The sequence below is a fragment of the Hyperoodon ampullatus genome (assembly GCF_949752795.1).
Source record: "Hyperoodon ampullatus genome assembly, chromosome: 14".
NCBI classification, from domain to species: Eukaryota; Metazoa; Chordata; class Mammalia; order Artiodactyla; family Ziphiidae; genus Hyperoodon; species Hyperoodon ampullatus.
In genome coordinates, this window is record NC_136927.1 from 80,663,024 (window position 1) to 80,682,108 (window position 19,085).

The 19,085-nt window shown below is 45.3% G+C and overlaps 1 protein-coding gene across 1 annotated transcript in view; it reads right to left on the minus strand.

Moving 5' to 3' along the window:
• BCAS1 (brain enriched myelin associated protein 1) overlaps positions 1-3,832 on the minus strand; it is a gene marked incomplete at both ends in the record, with an annotated part of 101,295 nt that extends 97,463 nt beyond the window's left edge. The window contains 2 exons of the mRNA XM_079718953.1: positions 835-913; positions 3,761-3,832. Coding sequence (XP_079575079.1) covers positions 835-913; positions 3,761-3,832 — 151 coding nt within the window. The remainder of the gene's footprint in view (positions 1-834; positions 914-3,760) is intronic.
• Positions 3,833-19,085: the final 15,253 nt, after the last annotated feature.

Here is a 19,085-nt window from a genome sequence, read left to right on the forward strand (position 1 = left end):
GCCAATGCAGGAGACACGGGTTCGAGCCCTGGTCCAGGAGGATCCCACATGCCATGGAGCAGCTGGGACCATGTGCCACAACTGCTGAGCCTGCGCTCTGGAGCCCACGGGCCACAACTGCTGAGGCCCGTGAGCCTAGAGCCCATGCTCTGCAACGGGAGAGGCCGCCGCAGTGAGAGGGCTGCACACCACTGCGAAGAGTGGCCACCGCTCGCCTCAACTACAGAAAAGCCCGTGTGCAGCAACGAGGACCCAATGCAGCCAAAAATAAATTAAAATAAATAATTAATTAATAATTTTTTTTAAAAAGAGTTGAATTGCCAAGAAGATGAAGTCCTAGCCTCCAGTTCCTATGACCTCATTTGGAAAGAGGGTCTTTACAGAGGACCAAGTTAAGATGAGGCCAGTGGGGGTGTGCCCAATCCCATGGGGCTGTGTCCTTATAAAAGGGGGAGGTTTGGACACAGAGTGGAGAAGGAAGATGCTATGAAGACACAGGGAGAGCACCACGTAGAAGCCAAGGAGCGCTTGAGGCCACCAGGAGCCAGGGCACAGGCAGGGAAACAGGTTCTTCCGCAAACTCTCAGAAGGCGCCAACCCTGCCCACACCTTGATTTCCAACTTCTGGCCCCAACACGGTGAGACGATACATTTCTGTTGCTTAAGCCACCTGATTAGTGACACTGTGTTTGCAGCCCCAGGAACTAATACAAGTGTCTTCCATGTGAGTCTGTGGCTTCAACTCTTCCATCTTGTTTCACCATCAACAGGGGTCAGCAGACCCTTCACCATCCCCCCAACCCACAGGAGGAGCAGTCCCCACATGACACTGACCTTCATGATAGAGTTGAACGGAGTGGGTGGATACCATCACTGGCATCCCATTTTGACCACACTCGTCGCCAGATGCCACCTGGAACAGAACATGTGGCAGTATTAGCCGAGTCTTTGCGGAAAGTCGGAAAAACTCAAGGAAGGACCTCAAGGCCACAAGGGTGCCTCACAAAATTTAAGTCTGCATTTCTAGGAACTACCCCGTTTTCTATCACACCTCAGAGAAACTATATAACCCGCTGCAAGGACTGGACTCCTGTGTTGATAAGAGCTTTGAATGGTCTCTACCTCCTTTCAATGAGCCCCACAAGCACAAGCAGGACAGACACCCTCGTACAGATAGGACACACAGGCAAACTGGGGTGCTGGTCTGACCAGGGAGGGGACAAGAACTTAACATGCTGTGAGGTTAACCACACTCCAGGGTCCTGCACACAAGCACAGGCCTCTCGTCAAATACAGGAAGTTCGTTGTTGCTATTTTTCTGCTCCATACCCACTCCTTCCACTGCACTGTTACAACCCCCTTCCAATTTTAGACCACTGCCCTGAATTTTTTTCTCTTCTGTTATTTATTGTAGACATTTAAAAAGATTATACACATATATGTATGCATAGATGTACATATATATTATACACACGCACATACACTCACATGGAAAGAAAAAAAGGTTGCAAAAAAGAATGCATGTTAGGGCTTCCCTGGTGGTGCAGTGGTTAAGAATCCGCCTGCCAATGCATGGGGCACGGGTTCAAACCCTGGTCCGGGAAGATCCCACATGCCGCGGAGCAACTAAGCCCGTGGGCCACAACTACCGAGCCTGTGCTCTAGAGCCCGCGAGCCACAACTGCTGAGCCTGTGCGCCTAGAGCCCATGCTCTGCAACAAGAGAAGCCACCGCAGTGAGAAGCCCGCGCACCGCAATGAAGAGTAGCCCCCGCTCCCCCCAACTAGAGAAAGACTGCACGCAGCAATGAAGACCCAATGCAGCCAAAAATAAATAAATAAAATAAATAAATTTATATATAAAAAAAGAATGTATGTTATATGTCATTTTAGTAATAAAATAAATTATACCTCTAATAATTGGCATTAACTGAATATTGATTATATGCTAAGTACTCTGCATATCATGTCTTATTTTGCTAATACTATTAGTAGTATAATATATGTTAATAAGTACAGAGAGAAAGAAAAACTAAAAGACTAAATACTCACCTCCTGATGATGGGAAACTACTGGGGAGATGTGGAAGATGTTTCCTTTCTTTATATTTTTGTAATAGTTTTGCTTCAAAGAAGCCTGTGTTGGGAGCTCCCTGGCAGTCCAGTGGTTAGGACTCGGTGCTTTCACTGCCTGGGCCCAGGTTCAATCCCTGGTTGGGGAATTAAGATCCCCCAAGCCACATGGTGTGGCCAAAAATAAATAAATAAAAATAAAAGAAGCCTGTGTTCTTGAATTTATCATTAACCCTACCAAGAAATCATAAAACTGAAATATCAAACTCATGTGATCATTTGGCTCTGAGGTCATAACTGGCATCCCTGGGGTAATACTTGGTGTGCAAATTTGATTTACTTGGCTCACAGAAGTTTGTTTGTTTTTTTTTAAGTATTTTGGAATCAGTTGCCAATATTTAAAAAATCAGGAGGTTGCATTAACACCTTTTTCCAGCTTCAAATGAAAAATAAGTCTCTGGGAACATGCTGAGGGTAAAGTTGGTCAGAACTAGCTGTCGGCAAGTGGGCTTCACCCTCCTGCTTTGCTCATTTTTGTCACTGCCTGGTCCTGGAGGCCAGAGGCTCTCAGACTTGGAATCATTTGGGGATCTTGGGAAACTACTGATGGCAGGGCCCCTACCCGGAGGTTGTGTTTTAGTTGGTCTCAGGTGGTGCTGGGCATCGGGCATTTTCAACATTTCCCAGGGATTCTAATACATGGTCAGGTGTGAGAATCTTCTCTGAATCCAGCCTTCTATTCTGAGCAGGAATTCCCTCTATGCTGTGATCAATATCAGTTCGTAGGTATTACCTCCTCCTACAATGATTTCCATGTCTAACTGGGCTCTAAATCTTAAACTGAATTGATTGCAGAAGCACTGGTGGTGGACACTTAGGTTCTCTGCTGCCTGCTTGTAGATCTAAGGTCTAAGGAGAAGCATTTGGGTGTCCCTGGCCTCAGCCCTCCAGAGCAATCTGCTAAAGGAGGGATTCACAAACAAGAAGTTCTACACGTTGGCTGAACCTGCAACAGTTGAGGAGCCTTGAAAATACAGGTGCCGCCCTGGTTTCCACACACAGATTCTGGTTTCATTGGTCTAGGGTACAATTCCAGCCTCACAATTTATTTTTAAGTTTCCCAGATGATTCTAATGTCCAGCCACAGCTGCAAACTGCTGATCCAAAACTGGGTTTCTCATCCTCAGCACTGCTGATACTTTGGGCTGGATCATTCTCTGCTGTGGGGCCGTCTTGTGCATTGCAGGGTGTCTAGTAGCATCCCTGGCTGTACCCACTAGATGCCAGTAGCACTACCCGAGCTGTGACAACCAAGAAACATCTCCAGACACTGCCAAGTGTCCCCTGGTGGGGAGGCAAAATCACCCACAGTTGAGAACCCCTGGTCCAAACCCACTTGGGAACAGAGATCAGATTGGCCCCATGGGAATCAATCACCATGGAGACAGGTTTCATAGGCTCCCAGCCCTGCAGTTTCTAACTCAGCAGGCCTTGAGCGGGGCCTAAGGGCCTGCACTTTTAACAAGCTCCTTGATGGGTTTGGAGGTTTGAATACAACTGAACAACCCCTGGGAGGAGCAGCAGCAGCAATCACGCCTCTGTGATGAGCCCTGGGTAGGCTGTTTATTCTGCCGTTATCCCGACTCTCCCAACTAGTAGCTAATGACCCAGTGACCATAACCACACTACCTTGTGAGTGTCTGCTTCCGAGTCATTCTCTTGGTCCTCCACTCTTTGGGGAACACTCATTTGGTTACCCATTGTTCCTGCAACAGAGAAAAAGAGAGACACAGAGAAAAATGAAAACCCAAGACCAGCAGAAGTCTCACTCCTGCCTATAAAACTAAGGTGCAGAGACTGCCAAGTTACTGTGGGTATATTATCACAAGCCCCAGGTAGACCAATTGCTTATGTTTATTTTGGGGGATGAGGGGAGATTAGGGGCTCATAAATTCAACAGAATAAAAGTCAAATGCAGCCCCAGTTTTCAATTGCATTTCATTGCTGGGAGAATATTATCATCTCAAAAAGGATATTCCGTGTAGATAACATTTTCTTCTTTCTTAGCCAGTCACAACTATTATATCAAGGAGATTTTAGAATTGGGACAGTTAAAATAATACTTATAATTTTTAGTATTCTCTGATCCTCAAACTAAATTTAGTCCCCTGTTAAAACCTTTCATAGTACTGGCATTTTTTTTTCATAACGCTTAGCGCTACGTGTAATTATATGTTTATTTAGCTAAATTTTCATTCATTTATTGATTCAACAAATATACAGTGAGTGCCAGCTCTGTACCTTACACTGTGCCAGACACTAGAGTTACAGCTGTGAATTAAATGGATGAGGCCCCCGACTTCATGGAGTTGAAATCTGTTGGGTGGACAGACAATAAACAAATAGACAATAAATCCACAAATCAGGCCGTTTTCGATAGTTCAAGGCAGCATGGTGCAGTGATTATGAGCACAGACCGGGAGCAAGACAACCTGGGCTTGAACCCTCTCCCTGCCCCTCACTGCTGTGTGTCCTTGGATGAGTTGATTAGCCTCTCTGTGCCTTACAGGACTGCTACAAGGACACGATGAGTTAATGCTTGTAAAGTGGTTAGAATAATGTGTGGCTCTTAAGAAGCAATATATATGTTAATGTGTTATCAAAACACATAGGATTCGGTGCTATGAATAAAAAGGAAATTTGTAATGTAACAAGAGGGGGGCCACAGCAGAGGGCAAGAGGTGGCAGCACTGAATAGGAGGGTTCTGGAATGAAGTAACAATTGATCTAGATTGGGAGGGCAAAACAGAGTATTTAACTTCTGTCTGCCTTCCCCAATAAACTGTAAGCACCACGAAGGCAGGGACTGTCTGTCTTTACCCACTGTTATATCTCCTATTCTCAGCACTGCATTTGCATTGATCAGCTGCTAAATTATTACTTATTAGTTGAGTGGAGGGAATAATCATTTATAACAACCCCTCACCCGGCAGGCGCTGAACTAGACACTTACCCACGTTATCACTAAACCTCTCAAGAGCCTTGTTAGAACAATAATGGTAATAGTTAACAATAATTTAGCATGTTCTCAGTTCCAAGCGCGTTTCCTGTACCGTCTCATGTAGCCCTACACACCCGTGTGAAACAGGTGCTGCCATTGTGTCCCTCTAGCTGAGAGGAAGCTGAGTCACAAGGAGGTAAATTACCTTCCAAAGGTCAGCCTGTTAAAGATGGCAGAGACTAGATTCAAACACCGGCTGCCTGTGCTCCCAACCACTGGAATGTTCCACATATTATTACCTCCCCTTGTAAAGGAAATTGAGTCTCCCAAACTCACCCAGAAGACATCCAGAAAATGGCCGAATGAGGATTTGACTCAGAGTATGTCTGGTTCCAGAAGTGGGACTCTTTCAGCCACTCCAAGCTTCCTTACTACCTAAAAGCTTCTCTTCCACGCACACAAACGATTCCAGCGTAGCGTGCATCTCCAAAGACCTGGCTGCTGGCTCATCTGCCCTGATGGCTCTCAGAATAACAGCCAGGGCTTTTGCTTTCTGGCTGAAAACAGCCAGTGCGTCTCCAAGGATTCCCATGGGCCTCTGGCCCATGGTATGAGTTTTTATGCCCTGGTAATAGACTCAAGTAATCAGAAATTGGGGAGGCCAGAAAAGGGCTTTCTTGGGGGAACCTGGTAGATATCAGAATCTGGGGATTATATATGTTTACTAATTACAACATGTAATCAAGCTGAGCAGTGCTAAAACATACAGGACACTAGTTATGTTGCAATATTTTCTATTTATAAAATCCAAGATATACATACTTACAATAGGCCATCACTTCATCTATAAATGGGACTTTATGAATATAATATTGAATATTCAAGGCCAGGGTCAGGAAATGACAGCTGGGGGACAAATCCAGCCTGCTGCCTGTTTTAGTATGGCCAGTGAGCTAAGAATGGGTTTTACATTTATAAGTCGTTGGAAAAAAAATCAGAAGAATCATAGATTGTGACACATGAAAATTATATGAAATTCAAATTTTGGTATCCATAAATAAAATTTTATTGGAAGACGTCCATGCCCATTCATTTATGTATTATCTACGTACGTCTGCTTTCACGTACTGAGGCAGAGTTGAGTAGTTGCAACAGAGACCATATGGCCTGCAAAGCTTAAGATATTTACTGTCTGGCCCTTTCTACAAAGTTTATCACTTCTGCTCAAGATCACCCTGCGTAACATATACCCATTTTGCAAATAAGGAGATTGAAGCAGCTGAGAGGTTAAGTGTTGCCCAAATTGAGACTGACCAGGATTTGAACCCACTGTGTATAAAAATAATGACAACAACACTCTAACAACCACAGTAATGATAAGATAGTAATAATAACAACAACAAATTTGGTGAGTGCTTACCATGTGCTGAGAAACTGTTCTAAGAGCTTTACTTGCTGTAAATGAATTTATTCCTTATAGCAAATCAACAAGGCAGTGGTATCATCATTCCAATTTTACAGATGAGAAAACTGAGCTTTGTAGGTTAAATTCCTCGACCAAGGCCGCTTGCAAAAATGGAAACACACTAGATGACATCTCCATCATCCAGGTTTTATAAAATTAAAAATTATTTACCAATACATTTACAAACTTTCAAAGTTCCTGTTATTCAATCTAAATTTAGTCCAATTTGGGGGCTACCTTCCATAAAAATATTTGAGGTTATGAAAAAATCTTTGGACTGGGAGAGGTGTCATGTGTGCAAGCAGGAGAGAAATTTTTTCAACCCACAGAGTTCGGGTTCCATTACCCCAATCATTGCACTTTTAAGGACCCTCTTGGCAGATTCAAGGCCACATGGACTCAGAAAAGGAAAATCCATTTGCACGTCTTTTGCAGGGACAACGTGGACTCAGATAACATTGCTTTCCACCAGCAGTTACAACATACGTGTTGTGAAATTGCCCTTCCTTCAAATTTTGCGAGGAGCCGATTTCCACGAGACAAAAATCAGTTACTGCCACCTATTGGTCAACATCAGTATCGGCAGAAATGAACATATTCAGCCTCCAGGGCAAGGTCAAAATGTCTGGGGAGGTCAAAGGAAACGGTTTTACGTTTAGCAGTTAAACCTTCTGATAAAAGTTGGCAAGACAGTGGCAAGTCCTCTAGCCCCAAAGATAGTACAACTAATAAGACAATAATGATGATCACATCTGCCAGCCCAGTGCTAAGAATTCTAGGTGGAGAACACTGCAGCAGGATAAAAATGTGGGCTCTGGAGACAAACCACCAAGTTGAGAATCCCTGCTCGGCTACATACTGAATGAGTGACCCTGAGCCAGTTACTGAGCCTCACTGGGCCTCAGTTTCCTCTTCTGTAAAATGGGGATAATAAGGGCACACACTTAAGAGTTTCATGGGAGTTAAGGCGTTAATACGTGGAAGGTGCCCCGAACAGGGTGTGGCACGCAGTGAGTACCCTGAAGGTGTTCTTCATGATTAGAAGTATCACTATGATCATCACTGATATTTTCAGTCATTTTCCCCCAGTTGTTTGATATAATCAACTAAAGAACTTTGCAGCACTTCTGATTCCCATGATCATCTCACCAAAAAGTCAGGTTGGGGCCCTGGATCTGTGTTTTTAGCAAATGCACACAGGTGATTCTCACGATCAGGCACATAAAGGGAAACCCCGTGATGGGGAGCATCATCCAGGTTGTCCCGGGAGTGAGGGCATTCTGGGATGCAGGACCTTCCTGTTAAAGCTAGGAAAGTCCTGAGCAAACCAGTATAAGCTGATCACCCTGGAAGCCAGGTCGGGTCTCTGTGAGGCAAGGACCCTTTTAATCCCCATTTAGCAGATGGTAAAACTGAGGCTCCAGGTGGTCCAGATGACAATTCCTGTCTGTGATGAAGTTTTCTCCAGTCTCCAACAAAGGAGAAAAACATAAATCAGATGACAAGTTTTTTCATCAAGAAAAACATATTCTTTGAAAGAGCTAGGTTTTATTTTGAAAAAAAAAAAAAGTTTGAAGGTGATGTCAAAATGCCCCTTCTTTGATGAACTGATGGTGTGGGTTGTTTTGTTCTTGTGACCTTTTCTGACATTAAACACAAGCCTCCATATGGCAGAGGGGTTTGTTTTTGAAATTGGACTCATGTTTGAGGGCCCAGCATTTGGAGAACATGGGGTAAGTCTTTGGCTGGGGCTCATTCAGATGAGAAAGTCCCTTTACTTCTCCACTTCCCGACTGTGTCCTTGAAGCCTGTCTTCAAACTGGGTTACACATTAGAATCACCGCAGGAGATTTAAATGCCCGTGCCTGGGCCCCAGCCAGACCCATTCCATCCGACTCCCCGGGGTGGGGCCCTGGCATCGGAATATTTTCAAGATCTCTGGGTGACTTCCATGACAGCTGAGGCCAAGAGGTGCTGTTTTGGATATTTTGGGGAAGTGAGCATCCCCCAGGCCAGGGACCCTTCCAGATGCTGACTACCCTGGTACCCAGAACCAGGCTCGGGATTCTCAGACGGAGGAAGGGCATTGGCTTTCAGGTCCCACAAATCACAATCAGCCTGGGCATCTGAAAACATTCACAACCCTTTCAAAGCACTTCTTTTTTTTTTATTGGCTGCACCGCCCATGTGGCACGTGGGATCTTAGTTCCCCGACCAGGGATGGAACCTGCACCCCCTGCAATGGAAGTATGGAGTCTTAACCACTGGACCACCAGGGAAGTCCCGCACTCCTTTTTGAGCCCTCTGTTTTGTCAGCCTGCAAATCAAAAGAAACCTCCTGGGTCTCTGGCGTTCCTTCCCTGAGAGTAGGGGTGCAGGGCACACTGGCTCCTGGGCAGCCTCACCCCCTGATTGGTTGTTGAGACGTGAGGGGCACGTGCCCCGCGGGAGGAGGGTAGGAGGGCAGCCTGAGCGGGGAGCCACCACTCTCCTCCGTTGCCGGGCACCCCCTGTTTCCCCCCATGAGAAAGAGCGCTGGGGTGACACATGCCTCTGTAAACCCCACGATTGTGAGGCTTTGGGCAAAGCACTGGGCCCTCTCAATGCATTTTTCTTGTGGAAAATGACGGTATTCGTAATGATGACGACAATAAGCGTGTTCTGAGTGTTTCCTGTGTGCCGAGCACTTCTGATGTGTGTGTATTGACTTCCCTTGGCCCTTTTGCAACCGCCCTCTGGGTTAGATGCTATTTTCTCAATTTTCTGTTTTCTTTTTTTAATTGAACGAAAGAGTCTTTAACTTCTATAGTGCTTTACACTGTTCGACAGTTTCACACACATGGTTTCATATAATCCCATGATAACCCTTTCCGCGTTTACCACTATGTTGCCCCTCCCCACTTCCCTCTCCCCACTGGTAACAATCCGTTCGTTCTCTATCTCTGTGAGTCTGCTTGTTGTTTTTGTTTTAGTCACTAGTTTGTTGTATTTTTTAGATTCCACTTATAAGTGATACCATACAGTATTTGTCTTTCTCTGTCTGAGTTATTTCACTTAGCAAAATGTTCTCCAAGTCCATCCATGTTGCTATAAATGGCAAAATTTCATTCTTTTTCATGACTGAGTAGTATTCCATTGTATATAAATATATATGTGTGTGTGTGTGTGTGAGTGTGTGTACCACAACTTCTTTATCTATTCATCTGTTGATGGACAGTTAGGTTGCTTCTATGCCTTGGCAATTGTAAATAATGCTGCTGTGAACATTGGAGGGCATGTATCTTTTTGAATTAGCATTTTTGTCTTTTTCGATATTTTCTCATTTTTTTATGAGAAACTGAGGCACAGGAAGGTTGTGACACTTACCCAACAATCTTTATACATCACAGTAGTGTGTGGGGAAGGTTAAATGAGGTAGGCACGTAGCAGGCACAGAGCTAGTATGTTAAATTATATAATGTCTGGGGCATTTGGTCCCAATTATCCAGGACTATATATTTACATTTCATATTTCAGATCTTGTCATATTTCTTGATGAGTTACATTATTATATTAAAATGTTCTCCTTAGAAATATGCTTCTGTTTCTCACAATGATTCAAGAGCAGTGTTTCTCAAACTGGGCCCCCCCCAGGGGACATTTCGAAATGTCTGGAGACATTTTTGATGGTCATGACTCAAGATGGGAGGCTGCTACTGGCATTCAGTGAGTAAAGACCAGAGATGCTGCTAAACATCCTACAATGCACAGGACAGCACCACAACAGAGAGTGATCTGGCCCCAATGTCACTATGTGGAGGCTGAGCTGAAAAGAAAGCAGTTCATGCAGGGTTTAGCCCACTAGCTGGTTCACAGCAGTTGAGGAATAAAGATTAGCTATTATTATAAATGGTAAATAAAGTGTGCCATACTTTAAAAACAATAATACCTACTATTTCTACAGTGCCTTCTCTATGCTGGGTATTGCTCTGAATGCTTTTCTGTATTAACTCTCTGTATTAACTTTTCTGTATTAATTTTTTTTATGCTTTTCTGTATTACATCCTCCTAAGAACCTCATGAGGCAGATATTCTTATGGTCCCCATTTTACAGATACAGAACCTAAACCCAGGGACCCTAAATTCCTTGCCTAAGATCATGCTATGAACTGAATTACATCCCCCTCCAGATTCACATGTGGAAACCCTAGCCCAATGTGACTGTATTTAGAGATAGATTAGAGGAAGTTATAAGCGTGGGGCCCTAATCCTCTAGGATTAGCGTCCTTATAAGAGGAGACACCCAAGAGCTTGCTCTCTCTCTCCCACGTGAGGACACAGCAAGAGGGCAGAGGTGTGAGGACTGCAAGCCAGGAAGAGAACTTTCACCAAAATCAGAATTAGTTAGGAACTTGACCTTGGACTTCCCAGCCTCCAGAATTGTAAGAAAATAAATATGTGTTGTTTAAGCCACCCAGTCTATGGTATTTTTGTTATGCAGCCTGAGCTGACCAATACAGATGATCAGCTAGTAAGAGGGAGCATCAGGACTTAACCCTTGGCAGCCTCGTTCCAGAGTTCAAACTCTTAACTTTCTTACCTTTACTGTCTCCTCTGCCATATAAATTATGCTATATTTTATTTATTAATGCAACATAGAATATTAAATATTTATTGAATATGTGTTTTTGCAGTGAGAATCATAACTAGTCAAGGAATGTAGCTAGATCTAAAGTGAGGAATAAAAAATTGAAAAGTCATCAATAATCTTTGGAAAGATTTAGCCCAAGGGTTTGGCAGTAGTCAGATGAGAAAATGTTAGTTTTTACTATTTACTTCTCATATTAATGTTATGATCCCATTAGCTCTGTGGTCTGATCCACAAGTAAATTGGCCATTCTGGAAGTTTCCTTTGAATCCCTCCTCATTTACTCCAGTGATTTGTGTTCATGTGGCTTCATTTAATTTAATCAATTAATTAATTTAAAAGATTTTTAATTGAATAAGTTTGATGTGTAACACTGTGTAAGTTTAAGGTGCAACACATTACTTTGATACATTTATATATTGTAATGTAACTGCCGATGTAGTGATATTTATCACATTACACAAATGTAAAGCAATATTATTGTCTATACTCATTATATTGTGTACTAGATCACTATGGCTTATTTACGACTCGTTGCAAGTTTGTTCTCTTAGACACCTTCACTTTTATCCCCTCCTAGCCCTCCCACCACCGCCAGCATCTCCTCATTTTAGTTACAGCTTAACAGTATGCCGTCCTCCTGGGAACAGATCAAACACCAAATATGGTACAACCTGCCCTGGAGAAAGAGCATTTCTGCAGCTGCCTTACCAGCCGGCAGCTAAACAACTGTCAAATGGAAGGAGGAGGTCCTCGAATGGTGGAATGGTGACAGAATTAGTCACCAAGTAAAGAGAAACACCTTTGATCAATGCAATGGAATGCAGGCAAACTGTGGCCCTTCTCACCACCCATTGAGGGCGGTGTCAACATGGCCAGGCTGGCACACCCAGAAGGAAGCCCTCTGCCCCCCAACTCCAAAGCCAGGGTCAAGATGAGTAAAGAGAACAGACCTGCTCTGCCAGGTCCCATGGTCCTGCATCTCCCCATGGTGCCCAGCACCATGCTGGGAACATGGGCTGCAGTGTGCAGTGGTGTAGGCTGCCACCTGCACGAGAGAGCACATGAGGACTGAAATCCATCCACCTCTGTGCTCCCCAAGTCCTGTGCCCTGAGCCCTGGCACGGGCCCATGTGGGCCCAGGGGAAGGGGCTTCTTTATCAAAATGGCACTGAGTGTTTTAAGAACGCTTGGTAACTGATGTCCTGCTATTGGAACACTCCATTGTGTTTGCATCCATTTACGCATTGTTGTTCCTAGAAGGGTCAGACAGAGCTCAGTATCTTATTCTGAGCGTGGCACCAACCATTTTTAAGCTAATAAAGATAGCAGGTAACATTAACTGCAGGCTTACCATGAGCTGGGCAGGGCCAGGAGTGGGGTGGGACAGGAGACGCATCCGGGTGCAAAATGCAAGGAGGCTTCCCCCTCAAGGCTGGGTAGGTGCAGATGGGCACCTAAGAGTGAGTGCCTCTCTGCGTTTTGCCCCCAAGGTGCCTGGGGCCAGGCACTTTATTTACGTTGTCTCCATTTTCTCTTTCAGCAGCCCACATTATTCCCTCATTACACAGATAAAGAAACTGAGGCTTAGTGACACAAGCCCTTCATCCCTAGAATATACACTCCATGAGGGCAGGTACCTTGCTTGTCCTGCTTGCACGGACTGAGTCCTCAATTCACCTTTGCTGATTAAATGGATGAAGGAGAGTAAAGTAATCCTGATCAGAAAGAAAGCTCTGGAGAGGCAGAACTAAGGTTGAACCTGGTTGCACACGACTCAGGCACTCAGATCCTTAACTGCTTCCAGGCCCAGATCTGGGCGGCAAAAGAAGCTGCTGACATGGTGACACTCCACAAATGTTTAACCCGCCAGCAGCTCGGGCAGGCCTGTGGGAGCGGCAGCTGAGAGCAGCCCTCCCAGGTCTTTTCCAACCCTCTCCCTGTGCATCCCCATCATTGGAAATGAGCCAGGATGGGCTTTTCCAGGCCCGTTACTCTCCTGAAGCACATGCCTTTTTCCTAAAAAGACAACCCTTCCCAAGTTTCAGAACCCTTTGGAAAAAAATCCACCATGATTTGGGACCCCTTAAATTGAAAACTACACTAGCACAGCCCTCTCTTGCCTTTTATTTAGGGAGACAGGAAGGATCTATACACCCTAGGCATCTAAGGCAGCGCAATCGGAGCAAAGTGCCATGAGGATGGGGCCAGGTGCCCCCTGGTGTAAAATTTAAGGGGCACCAGAAAACTCAGCTATCAAGATAGACAATATATTTTATCACAATATTTTAAAAAACCAAAATTAGTGCTGGGACTGATCCTATCTTTACTAAATATGTTGCTACTTTGTTCACAGTGGAGTTTTGGCATTGGTTTTAAAATTTTAAACCATTGCCTTAAAATATAATTTATCTCGAAAACTGAGTTTTTTGGTGTCTCTTAAATTTTGCACCCAAGGTGAGTGCCTCACTCATCTCACTGAAGTCCTGGCCCTGATCGGATCCCAGTTTCACAACTTCCTTTCTGTGAGATCTAGGAGTTCCTACCCACCCCCTCCTTGAGCCTCATTTTCCTAATTATCAGACAGCGAGGATGATAACAACAACAAAAATAAGAGCTAACGTGTCCAGCGCACAGGTGTTCCCAGGCGTTGGTCCCCTCAGCTCTCAGGGCTGTCACTTTGATCTCGGTACTATGATAATGCCCATTTTATAGTTGAGGAAACTGAAGCCCAGAGAGTGAAGTCACCTGCCCCAGGGCAACCAGGCAGCCCGCGGTGGGACTGAGACTGGTCCCACCCTCTCGTCACCATGACTCTTCAAAGCAGGAAAACTTCTGAAGGCAATGCAAATTTCTGCAGTTGTGCTGCTGGGATTTGAATCAGCACCTACCTCAAGGGGCAGTCTTGAATGTTAACTAGAACAGTTTATGGAAAGAGCAGGATTCACAAAAGGCCCTCGGGGAGTCCTTCTCCCTGTCTCCTTTACTTCCTTAGACAATGCCCCTAGACACAGACTCAAAGTTGGCTTTACTATGGGGGATTCTTGTCCTGATGGTGGTCCCCAAATCACAGAGAACACCCTTCCATCTGCTGACTTTCCCCCAAGTATTCACTTGAAATGACGCTCAATTGTTCCATGCAAATAGGAGCTATTTCTGTTGCTTTGAACTTGACACTGCCCACATTGCCATTTAATCTTTGTATCCTTTTAGGTAAGGCTATCTTTGGGTCCATTTCACAGATGGTGAAACTGAGGCTCTCACATACCCAACGCCACACAGTGACTCAGTGGCAGAGCCGGGGTCAAGCGCAACCCTCTCTGACCCCTGGCTTCTACATTTCACTGCCTGCCACAAACAACAAACCCTCCAGCCATGCTTAAAGGATCTGGAAGCAATTACCTGCTGAGCCCCTGGTGGGAGTGTCTTCTGACCTCTGGTGTCACCTGGAGCTGCTTTTACTTGGAGCACCGTGTCTCCAGCTGGTGCTGCCCAGTGCCAGGCTGTCAAATGAGCCCAGCGGCTCCCTGCTGTTTGCTTCCTCCTCCGGAGCCTGCTGGCTGAATACACAGAGCAGGGCAAACACAAGTCTGGGTGGAGCCCTCCTCTCCCCGACTGCCCTATAGAAGCAGGTTCTCTTCCTGGATTCAGGGGCTGTCCTCACCTCTCCAATAAAACCCGAGTACCTGATTTCTCTTGTGCTAATGCCTCCCTGGCACCACAAGCATCCTGTCTGGTTGCCCTCACCGGCCGCAGCTGCTCAGGTTGACCTGGGTAGCTAATTCCCCTCCCCAGTAACCCCGGGTCATGGGCAGAGCAGGGAAAACACGTTCTGTAAGGTTTTACCGTTCTGTCTGCCTTTCACCTTCACTCTTTCTGGAACACCCCCTCCGCCACCACCTAACCACCTAATTGGGAGGAAATAACATCTCACCCACTGTACCGCCTCAAGTCACATAAACATCACTCCCAAAGGGCTTTGGATACTGGAAGGCAGGTAACCTAAGGGTGGCTTATTGCTCTGGAGACAGAGCATGGCATTGGAAAAGGCATTCTTTTTCTCTGCAGGCTAGAAATTCCAGACAGGCTATTTATTTAATCCAGCAAGGATATTTACTAAGGTGTCTTAGAAAGACATATGCAATGCAGTATGAGAGCATAAATAAAAAGATAACAGAAGAAGATAGAAAAATAAGAGTGGGTACAGCAAATGGGACCAGGACCACAAATAAATCTGCCTGTGGATTTACAAACTTGCTATGAAGGCGTCACAGATGTGGCTTTGAGCCTCCTAATAGCCACTGCAAAAAGGGAAACATGATAAGTTATATTATTCAGTGTTCTTGAAAACATTAAGGAGAAATACAAACTAGTAATTATTGTGGCTTTATTCATTAATATGCACATCCAAGCACCCACCATGAATACTTGTTGAGCACTGGGCTATATACAGGCCTGCATTTAGAGTGGTGAGGAAAAGAGGCCCTGTCCCCACCCTGCCTGGGCTCATTACAATTAAACACAGAGTCCTACAAATAGAGTCACAGAGTAGGATCCTCATTATGAAACAAAAGCCGAGGCTGCTAAGAGAGAGAAACAGGGAGGGCTGGAGAAGGCCCCTTTCAGAAAGCCACATTTAAGGGACAAAAATACTATTGAAATAAAAACTGAATTCACAGCTGGATGCACCATACTTAGGTCTATAACCTCAAGTTCAGCTCAGCGCTGTACCTTTAAATCTGGAATGTAATAAACCCAATTGCTAAGCAGCTGTCAGGCGCGCACACAGGGTGGACACAAGCACAGAGGCAGGCTGGCCTTGGGGGTCAAGGGCCTGGGCTCCCGGACCCTGGGTTCACACGTCGACTCTGACCAGCTGCTGAGCGGAACCAGCAGCTTGCCCTCTGCCCCCCTCAGTCTCTGCCGCCCCTCTTGGCCGTGCCTTTGAGCTGATTTGGTGCTGGTTTTTGTATCCCGACTCTCAGCACCCTGCAGAACGGGGTGACTGCCTCCCTGCCATCGAAGAGGTGCTGGGCAAGCACTTTCTGATGGGACCGGCTCCCCTGTCATTATTTGTGACAGTAAGTGCCCCGTGGATGGCATTTTACCCTTTGCAAAGCATTTCACATCCACCCATCTCAGTTACGTCCACGCCATGATTAGGAGGTTGGCATCTGTTTTACAGAAGGATTAATTATATGAGGTTTAGGGCTGTGAGTGACTCGGGCCGCGAAGGAACAGGCCGCGAAGGAACATCATTCAGGCAGGGCACTTGGCATTGTGGCTGGTGTATCTTAGAATCTCCTCAAGTGTTACTGAGTAGTGGTAATGTGGGCAGGGCTGGCTACGTGATGTGCAGGACCCGGTGCAAGAGGAAAACGTTGAGCCCCTCGCTCTAAAAGCAGGAAATAGTACTGGTAGACATCCTGAAATAGAAAGCGCTTTCCTTTCTTCCACAGTCTCTCACTACGTGTTATGTATTTTATTTGCTATTCTAAGTCATTCTAAAGAAAGAAAAATTAAAAATTTAAGTTATTAGCATGAGTTTTACCATTCATATTCTATTGTGCAATATCGGTTTTAAAGGCAGTGAACTCCTGTGCAGAATCTCCCAAATCACACAACTCGTATTTCGTTTTTTTACTAAAGCAGAGTAAATGCCACACAAACTGACTCCACTGTTTTGATTTTGCTTCTAGACATTCATGCATTCTACCAACACCGTGTACTTTCAGTTTATGGAGGAGTAAGGAAGGGTGGAAAGGAAAAGAAGCTAGTGGTTGCTCCATCTTTCCTTTTCTAAGTCATCATTTTTGCACATTGGCAGCGAGGTAACATGAGTAACAACTCATGCGATAGGGTTCTTCTGTTGTTCACATTTCTTAGACTGCATCGCCTTCTTTCTGCATTCGAGACCATTTCTGATTTGAATGGAAACTGTGGCTTCTCAGGGCTGCCAGCGCCCCTACAAACTCGGTTGTAGCTACAACACACTGTGCTTTATACTCACCTTGAGGCTTGCTAGACACCCACCCATCACGGTCCGCTGGGATTCTCTTCCTGTGGGGCACCATGAATGCTATCTGTGAACAGGCAGCAACAAGCAGCAGACGTGTGTATTGTACTTCCTCTGCTCACGTACCTGCCGCCTTTTCCATCAGATGTCTTTTAAAGATTCTATTGTTCTAGGTTCACAGCAAAATTGAGAGGAAGGTATGGGGATTCCCCATATACCACCTGCTTGCACACATGCAGGGCTCCCCCACTATCAGCATCTCACACCAGAGTGATACATTTGTTACACTCATTGAACCTACACTGACACTTCATAATTACCCCCAATCCATAGTTTTGATTACAGTTCACTCTTGATGTTATACATTCTGTGGGTTTGGACAAACGTACAATGACGTGTATCCACTGTAGCATCATACAGACTGATGTCCCTGTCCAAGAGATCTTCTGTGATCTGTGTATTCATCCTTCCTTCCCCCTAACCCTGGAAACCATTCATCTTTTTAATGTCTCCATAGTTTTCCTTTTTCCAGGATGCCATATAGTTGGGACCATACAGTCTATAGCCTTTTCAGATGGGCTTCTTTCACTTAGAAATATGTATTTAAGTTTCTTCCATGTCTTTTCATGGCTTGCTAGCTCATTTCTTTTTAGCGCTGGATAATATTCCATTGTCTGGATATACAAGCTTATTTATCCATTCACCTTCTGAAGGACATCTTGGTGACTTCCAAGTTTTGGCAGTTATGGAGAAAGCTGCTATAAACATCTATGTGCAGATATTTGTGTGAACACAACTTTTCAATTCCTTTGGCTAAATGCCAAGGAGACTGATTGTTGGATCACATGGTATGAGTACGTTTAGTTTCATAAGAAACTGCCAAACTGTCTTCCGAACTGGTCATAACATTCTGCATTCCCACGAGCGATCTATCAGAGTTCCTGTTGCTCCTCATCAGCATTTTTATTTATTTATTTATTTTGGCTGCGTTGGGTCTTCGTTGCTGCACGCGGGCTTTCTCTAGTTGCGACGAGCTGGGGTTACTCTTCGTTGCTGAGCGCAGGTTTCTCACTGCGATGGCTTCTCTTGTTGCGGAGCACGGGCTCTAGGTGCGCGGGCTTCAGAAGTTGTGGCGCGTGGGCTCAGTATTTGTGGCTCTCAGGCTCCAGAGAGCAGGCTCAGTAGCTGTGGCACACGGGCCTAGTTTCTCCGTGGCATGTGGGATCTTCCCAGACCAGGGCTCGAACCCGTGTCCCCTGCATTGGCAGGTGGATTCTTAACCACTGTGCCACCAGGGAAGGGAAGTCTGCTCACCAGCGTCTGGTCAGTGTTCTGGTCTGACCCTTCTAATAGGTTGTCCCATCCAATTTTGCCTCCACAACACGAGTTCAAAGATAAAATTGTTAATAATTTCAAGATGGTGACCACAGAGTGTTAAACCAAGCTCAGGGCACTGGCTGGAGGTAGCAGTGAGTCGACAAACTTCTTGGTGGAAGAATTCACTTCTGACCGTCCACATGGCAGGAGTTGCTCCTGGCCATGCATATTTTAGGTGGTGTTCATCATCACATCTCATGACCTGGTTCTCCTCTTAATCTTTACCATCTCCACCCCTCTTCAAATATTACAAACCCATGAAGTTGTCAGCTCCTGTTTTCAAACTGCTTTCCTGGAATCTGGACTGGAGCTGGTCCCTCTGCTGAAGATTCATTGGAAATCTGAAGTCTCCCTGGCAACTTTTCCAGGCCTCCCCCGGCCAGCACTGCAGACACTCCTCCTTTCTACCTGCAGGCCTCTCACTCATTCTGAGCTGATTTCAGCCATGTTTTTGATCACTGACCCAGAGGGGGGAATGACCCAGACATCACAGTGTGGTCATGCATGCCCACCCTGCTTTGGCTGAGA